Below are 8,024 nucleotides of genomic sequence, written 5' to 3' on the forward strand. Positions count from 1 at the left end.
AGAGGAATGTCTCATGTAGCTGTTAGAGCAGAAGCTCTTTAACCAGTGGCAATATAGTTGCAACATTTGGCTCCTAGAATTCATTTGATAGGCTACCAAAACAATTGTAGTATGTAGATTATATGAGAATAGATGTCATGCCCAACCCTGATTTATAAAGCGCAATAATTGATCACTTTGTTGCTAAAAAATACAAACTATGGAATAGCTTTTTCCACTTAATTTTTCCTTCATTCATTGCAGTATTTTTACACCGCTAACTCGGAACTCGGGTCAACTCTAACCCTAGACATTTGACTGCAGTGTTTTCCTAAAATACTGTACAACATCATATTTCTATAATCATTTCTAATAAGTAATCAAACCACTTAAAACATAGGTTCTATAGGCCTATGTATATTTGAGGTTGGATTTTTCCCTCAATTCCAGACACCGACCCAACACCATGCAATAGCACTCCAGCCGTAGGCTATAACCTTTTTCCTGGGAATAACATTTGGGAAACTGCTAAACAGTCACTGAACAAGACCTGTGCAACTCAGTGCGAAGGTCCAAAGATTCCATAGACTGAAGAGAGGAGTGGCTCAAAAATCGTCTTGCTAAACCCCTTGAGGAATATTCGGCGTCTCGCACCATCGCCGAGAGGGGACAGCCCAACCAACTGACAGACAAACGCGCGGCACCAATATGTTCATGCATGGTGAGAATATTCAGGCACGAACGGCTTTTAATTACACAAACTGAAATCTATCACGAAATGGGCATCATCACAACCCGCTGACTCCAGGTGCAGATTGTAATACCTTATCGGAGCTAAACGTAGCCTGAGCTCTATTTTTCAGATAAAGGCAAGACTATAATCGTATTGGCTCGACAAAATAACTCACGGAGGTAGGCTTCATTTATGGACATAGACAAGAATAAAGAAATCTTATTCTATTTTTTTTGGATAAATCAGATCAGTGTGATGTGGGAAAGTGCGGTTTGGGCGAAACATGCAGGTTATTTCTCCATGTAACTGTGAAGAAAGAATAACCCATTGTGTCACTGTTTAGATTATTGGTATCCGAATATGAGATGTTTCGTGGCAGTGTTCTTCCTTTGACATCACCATTTAAAGCGTGCTTTTTGTAGGCTAAGTGCGCGGAATTGATTAGAGATGTCATTTTATTTAATGACAGAAGGCTACGGGTGTAGACGAAAGAAATGTAACCTAGGTATATGCAACTGGTTTAAATGAGGTAAAATCAAATTGTCAGTATTTTATTATGTGGGGTTAAATAGAGAAATGAATGAACACATTGAATTATGTCTTGAAACACCACCAGGCAGGGCAGATTGCCATTTCGAAGACAAATCCATTGGGTTACACATGCGGCAGTCTTGGAGATAATCCACGCCACTATCAAGCACTTGTTAGGTTTCCTATTCATAAATATGCAATTATCAGTTTAATTACCCCCGTGCGGTGATTTCAAATGGATGTTGGCAGCTGGGTACCGACCGCAGGGGACGGGTCTGCAAATTTGACTGCGGCCAACCTTTTGCTGGACTTCCAAAACGCTTCGGGTCCAAGTACACCATGGGATAACGAGGTGACACGTTTGAAGAATCAGCAGCGCCTCACCCAAGAACAAGTCTACCGGGACTTTACCACCACCATACAAGTTCTTGTCCTGATTGGGTGTCTGTTTGGTAAGTCTTTGTTCTGAATGACTGAATCCTAGCCGCACACACGTGCTTTGACAAGAACATCTGAATAAAGACGTCTTATAAAGCAAATATTAAGTTACCTTAACAGCAGTAGGCCGACAACAGGAACGTGACAGACATTAGTCTAAATGTAAACAGGTAATTCAGTTGAACTGTTATGTGACAAATGGCTAGCAGATCATCAGACATAAAAGGAAACTTTAGTTATACTCTTATATACTATTTTTTAGGAGGAAATGTTGTTCAGAAGTTGCACGTGAAATGCTATTTAAATTAGCATTGGGTTCAAACATTTGAGTTAGGTGTGACCACTTGATAGGCCTACTAGATCAACAATAAGATACTGTCACAATTTATTAAATATTGCCTCTACATTTAATTTGCCTGTATTTACAGTTAGCCTAATTAATAATTTAACTTGGCCGATTATATTGTCTCCTTTTTAGCATCATACTTGCAGATCACACCATGTTACCATGGTGTCCTTGATATAAAGAATGTCTATGGGATGTAATTTTACAAACAATACAGAGACAGTGTCAGAGGACTGCCACTTGTTTATGAAAATAACACAGCAGCTCAGGAGATCTGAGAGTTAATGGATTTACCAGAAGCATACAAGAGCCTATGTGTGTGTGTGTGTGTTTGTGTGTGTGTTTGTGAGTGTGTGTGTGTGTGTTTTACATTGCTGTATCGCCTCTTGAGGATTACAGAAACAGCAATCAGAGGTGTATGCTTAAATCATGGCATGCATTGATGCTATATTTGTTGCCTATGTAGCAGTCAAGACCCGTTATCAGAACCTACCCAAACATTCTCAAAATGTAGGGACTTATCTTTTACTTTCACCAGCACTTCTTAATTCAGGATTCATAAAAGACATGCAGATATGGGTATTACTTCTCAAATGCCCATCCGATTTGTTCTTTTTTAAAAACTTTCTCCTTAACAGCATCCGAAACGAGTCTTGACACCAGTCTACTTTCATGACGAGTCACATTGACGATAACAAAGTCTACACCCACTTTTGTACATGCATGATTTATTCTTTTTCATTAAGTGTGGGAGCGTAAGAGGCAGGTTCAAATGGTGTTGAAGGGTGGTGCGAACTGCTGTGTGCACACATGTACTGTGCCATGTGGTTTGTGTCAATATCATGCCATAAGCTTAGAGGTGAAATCCCACCAGCATGTTGCAAGTTTCATTTCTTTCTTAACCACATTGAACTGTGTTGAACATGGTACAGTTATACAATTGTTTCTTATCTTATTGTGTGAGTTGTTTTTTGTCTGTTTATTTGGATCCTGTCTTCAATGAAGTTTGAATATAATTGAACACACCCTCACTATTCACACTGTCATACTATCTTCTAACCATAAAACTTTCCTCTCTCCCCCTCCCTCCTCGACTCTCCTCTCTCCCCCTCCCTCCTCGACTCTCCTCTCTCCCCCTCCCCCCCTCGACTCTCTCTCTCCCCCTCCCCCCTCGACTCTCTCTCTCCCTTTTCTCCTCTCTTTTCCTTCTGTCTTCCTCCTCAGGCAATGCCATGGTGCTGTGGTGCACCTGCTGCACCAACGTCTTCAAGTCTGTGACCAGGTGCTTCATCAAGAACCTGGCGTGTTCTGGTATCTGTGCCGGCCTGGTGTGTGTGCCGTTCGACGTGGCCTTGGGCGCTAGCCCTCCTTGTTGCTGGTGGCTCCACACACTGCTGGTCTGCAAGACTATCAAGTTTCTGCACAAGCTCTTCTGCTCTGTCACCGTGTTAAGCTTTGCTGTCATCGCTCTCGACAGGTGAAGCACACAACAAACTTAGATACATATACGCATAGACATTTGAGGCTATTAGGCGTACGCTATTAAGCTGTTTAGCTCTATGATGTTTTCGTTTTCACAAATTAAGAAATGGTATGTAGCCTATTTGCCTAGTTTCTCTGACTGCCCACCAGGCCTTGGCAGTTTGAAACCAGTCCTGTTGTCATAACATGACCATAAACGCTCACAAATCCATTCCACACAGTAGGAGATGCATCACATACAGGTGTCCGGAAGGGAAACTGTGTTTTTTATATCCAGAGAATTAAAAAAAACAATTTTCTATCTCCATCTACCCCCTGTGGAGTGGAGTTTGGGTGGAAATCAATGGTGCATGTGTACTCCACACTGAGTGGATGTCTCTAGCTTCTTCTGCCGTGCTCAGAACCGCTGCCAAAACCAGGGAGTCCACGGGGAGCAATGACACATCCACTACTACACACTCACACACCTTCCATTGAAGGCAACACGCATGCTCTCTCTCTCTCTCTCTCTCTCTCTCTCTCTCTCTCTCTCTCTCTCTCTCTCTCTCTCTCTCTCTCTCTCTCTCTCTCTCTCTCTCTCTCTCTCTCTCTCTCTCTCTCTCTCTTCTCTTTCTCTCTCTCTCTCTCTCTCTCTCTCTCTCTGTCTCATATCAGCTTTGTGTTACACAGGGATGATTTAAGGTTTAATCTTAGGACTGTAGATTCTCATTTTCAGTCCCAACCATAGCCCCTCAAGGGCCTGTGCTTCCATAGCAACATAGCAACAGTCAGAACCATCTATCCACTGAATAATGTATTTTCTGTTGAGGGCTGTTAAGAGAGGGAAATACAGCAGGCAAGTTGAGAAGGGAACATGCAAAACACATAACTGTGTGTACACAGACAAACATACTATCCATCTAACGTTCGTAAATGCTTGCTGAAGACTATGAAGTGTATCTGAAGACACAAGCGCCTTCACTCAGTCTGTATTCTGATCCCTCTCTCCTCCTATAAACAAGCACCACACAGAGACGAGACTTGGACTCTATTGTACAGCTCTCATACATTTGAATTACAAGTGGAAGACAGACACCTAATATCTCTCTGTGGACCACTGCATTATACTGTAGAGTTATCCTGCACATTAAAACACTAATGAGATGATTGTCTTGAGAGAAAGAAAAAAAAATCCACAAGAAACTGGCATGTAGTGCATGCTTTAGCCTAAGTACCCTTGAAACCCTTGAGTCTCAACAGAAGAGTCCTTGAAAATCTGCCCTATTTGTGATGCTTGGAGAGAACAAGATGTTAGTTTCTCAAAAAATGCTTTTTTTGTTACACTGGTGACTACGTATAAGGCACTTTCTGTGTTCTCTCTGAAAACCGATAGAAAGATATTTTACCACTGTACATTGTACACTTCAGGCAATGTGGTCACAAACACAACACATTGCAACAGAATTATGCAGTATACACACTGTCTGATACGTTATCCTTGCATTCTGTTGTCCCTAGATACTACTCTGTCCTGTACCCTCTAGAAAGGAAGATCTCGGATACCAAATCTCGAGAACTGGTCATCTACGTGTGGATCCACGCTGCCGTGGTGAGCGTGCCCGTGTTCGCCGTCACCAACGTAACGGACATTTACGCCACGTCCTCCTGCTCGGACAGCCGGCCCCGCTCCATGGGCCACCTGGTCTATGTGGTGGTGTACAACGTCACCACGGTTATCCTTCCTCTGGCCGTGGTCTTCCTGTTTATGGTCCTGATCCGTCGAGCCCTCAGCACTAGCCAGAAGAAGAAAGTCATCATTGCTGCTTTGAGGACACCTCAGAACAGCATCTCCATCCCGTACGTGTCCCAGCGCGAGGCTGAGCTCCATGCCACCCTCCTGGCTGTGGTGCTGGCCTTCTCGGCCTGCAGCGCCCCCTACGGAGTCCTGGTGGTCTACCGCAGCATCCTGGGGGAGAGCGAGGAGCTGTCTCCCTCCCTGTACCTCACGGCCATCTGGCTGCCCAAGCTGTCCCTGCTCACCAACCCTCTGCTGTTCTTGACGGTGAACCGTTCCGCCCGGCGGTGCCTGCTGGACCTGGTGGCCCGGCTGCACAGACGCTACAGCCGCCGCAACGTGGTCAGTACCGCGGGGCTGGGTGGCGAGGGCGGAGCCGGGGGGCCCGTGGGGCTCGAGGCCTCGGCCCGCTCAGGTAGCCAGCTTCTGGAAATGTTCAACATTGGGCAGCAGCAGATCTTCCGACCCACCGATGAAGAAGAGGAGGAGGTGGAGAATGAGATCCCCACAACAGGGCTTGGGACTCAGTTGAATGAGGACCTCCAGGAAAGGCCAAGACTTGTAGGGCAGGGGGAGGCCACTGGCCCCCACTTGGATACCTTGCCACAGGCTGGAGTTGGGGAGGGAACAGTTGTGGCCAAGGAGATCCCTCCCCCTGCCGTAGCTCTGCGGGGGTCCCCGATCCACACCTGCGCTTATACCTCCTCGGCACAGGTGGCCCCGGCCACGCCCACGGAGCCTGAGGACGCCACCCAGTTTGGGTTTGGGCCCTTTGAGCTGCCGCCCCAGTGGCTGCCTGAGACCAGGAACAGTAAGAAGAGACTGCTGCCCCCCTTGGGGAACACTCCGGAAGAGCTGATCCAGACCAAGCAGCCCCGCCCACGGCCCGAGCGCCGCATCAGCAGAAACAACAAGGTCAGCACGTTCCCCAGTGTTGACCCCTGAACCCTCACCTATGACTAGCCTTCCGACCTAGGACCCAGGCAGCACTGGCTGGAAGTCAGATTTGACAGTGATGGACGTACCTGGTTGGCCTTCACACAGTTTTTTCTTTCTTTCTATCTTTCTCTGAAACAATTGACTTGTACTGTCTGCTAAATACCAGAAGGGATGCCTATTGTGCTTTCCAGTTATTGACAAAAAAATCTTGACTACTCATTCTATGTGACTATGTCACCTATAGTATACCATTCTAGTCACTTATAGTATACTATATTCTGTGAGCATTCCAGCTTGTGATCAGGATAAGGTCCGTGTTAGGATTTCATCACAGGAGCTGGAATCCATCTTTATCACATGGATAAAATTTCTTGCGATTTACAAATCCAATAATCTCGTTGTAAGGAAGCAGACACTCAAAGTTATAATTTATTTTCTAAAACAACTGATAAAACTTTTCTTCAGTCACTATTATTATACTGTATACTGTGCATTATTATGTTGCAAGGCAGGTTAGTTCAATAATGAATTTCTGTATTAATTCTTTCACCTCTACTGTTTGTGGAAACATTGTGCTTTCACACACTGTATAGTCTGTTAACTGGGGCTTACGTCATCAAAGTGAGTCAGCCATACTTCGTTCAGAAATATCTGTAATGCCTGTGCCAACCTTATATTTATGTTGTTTTTTATGTAGATTTTCCTTCTTGAGGTGCAGCGGCATAGCCTTTCTGCTCTACTGCCTTTGAGTTGCCCCCCCCCCCCCCCTCCGATTTGCACTCAAAGGTGAATTGAATCTAATGAATAATTACATGACAATGCAATTGTACAGTAAATATGTCGTATAAAAAAGACTTGTGGAGTTAATTATTGTGCTGTATTCAATTTCTGACTTAAAGGATATCTCATAGGTGGGAGCTGTACATGGAAGGATTGAGAAGGGTTTGGTTTGATCCTATGCCAAGATCGACCCTATTGACTTAACCTTAGGGGACCGTCAAATCAATGCCCTGCTTCATTTCACATGTGTGCTATAAAAGAAGTATCACATCATGAAAAGGTATTTGGGAGCCACATTTTGGTATCTCTTGATATCTCAGAATGTTATTTAACATGTATCTTGCTGTAGGTAAGAAATTGGTCCAATCCGTTATCTTAATGCTAGCATGGAATATCTGTATCGTGGAAATTTCGCTCTTTTTCAGAAGCATCAACCAACATAATGTACTGTATCATCTCCTGAGATTGAGGTAAACATAACCAGGCACCGTTTAAATATTTGTCAAACATCTTTCCCTGGTGCACAATCCCGACATCCTATCCATAGTGATCTCAATCCATATTGGGCACTCAACCATGGACAAGGCAACATGGCTATCACAACCATGGAATAGGAAGATTGCTCTTAGAAGGTTGCTCTTAGAAGGTTAATAAATACTGAAACCTAAAATCTTTTCAAGTGAGAGTTTCTGGAATCAACAAATACCACAAATATCGAATCATTACAAACCCAAGCAAAAGCAACAGTCAGTCTGTCACACCACATTTAGTATACAAGCATTTCCATCCCTTCAGGCACTCCAGATAAATCCTTTTTGTTACTAGGCAGTGGAACAAATCAATAAAACCTTTAAGAAATCAGTTTTTATTTGCTCTAACTTGCTCTGTCTCTCTCTCTTGGGTTACGGTTTCCGAGCAACATGATTCATTAAATCATCCAACTGCCTCACTTTTTCCAAGGATAAATCTGCTCTAAGAGTAGATAATGTTCTCCAAGGGTGGAGGAAGAATGTAATTTCTGT

At 44.1% G+C, this 8,024-nt stretch overlaps 1 protein-coding gene across 6 annotated transcripts; it reads left to right on the plus strand.

Moving 5' to 3' along the window:
* Positions 1–442: 442 nt before the first annotated feature.
* Positions 443–7,617, plus strand: gpr176 (G protein-coupled receptor 176). Of its 6 annotated transcripts, none has more exons than XR_009931020.1 (6): positions 443–1,695; positions 3,252–3,504; positions 5,007–6,198; positions 6,920–7,008; positions 7,122–7,351; positions 7,428–7,616. XR_009931020.1 is itself a non-coding variant. In XM_062468490.1 (5 exons), exons 1-5 carry the CDS (start codon positions 1,479–1,481, stop codon positions 7,204–7,206), a joined length of 1,836 nt encoding a protein of 611 aa, XP_062324474.1. In that variant the 5' UTR covers positions 443–1,478; the 3' UTR covers positions 7,207–7,361. The 6 variants fall into 6 exon arrangements, 3 of the variants coding, with proteins under 3 accessions (XP_062324474.1, XP_062324475.1, XP_062324476.1); XR_009931021.1 differs by having other exon boundaries at positions 7,134–7,351; XR_009931022.1 differs by lacking the exon at positions 443–1,695 and adding an exon at positions 1,814–1,851 and having other exon boundaries at positions 7,428–7,617.
* Positions 7,618–8,024: the final 407 nt, after the last annotated feature.

This window comes from Osmerus eperlanus, chromosome 8 (genome assembly GCF_963692335.1).
Source record: "Osmerus eperlanus chromosome 8, fOsmEpe2.1, whole genome shotgun sequence".
Lineage (NCBI taxonomy): Eukaryota > Metazoa > Chordata > Actinopteri > Osmeriformes > Osmeridae > Osmerus > Osmerus eperlanus.

What these genes read in the sequence shown, in the direction of transcription:
- gpr176 (XM_062468490.1), top strand. Translation starts at nt 1,479, where the DNA reads ATGGATGTTGGCAGCTGGGTACCGACCGCAGGGGACGGGTCTGCAAAT. An exon ending in CCTGATTGGGTGTCTGTTTG is followed by an intron (nt 1,696 to 3,251) that starts GTAAGTCTTTGT and finishes CTTCCTCCTCAG; the next exon opens with GCAATGCCATGGTGCTGTGG. An exon ending in CCTCCGATTTGCACTCAAAG is followed by an intron (nt 7,009 to 7,121) that starts GTGAATTGAATC and finishes TCTGACTTAAAG; the next exon opens with GATATCTCATAGGTGGGAGC.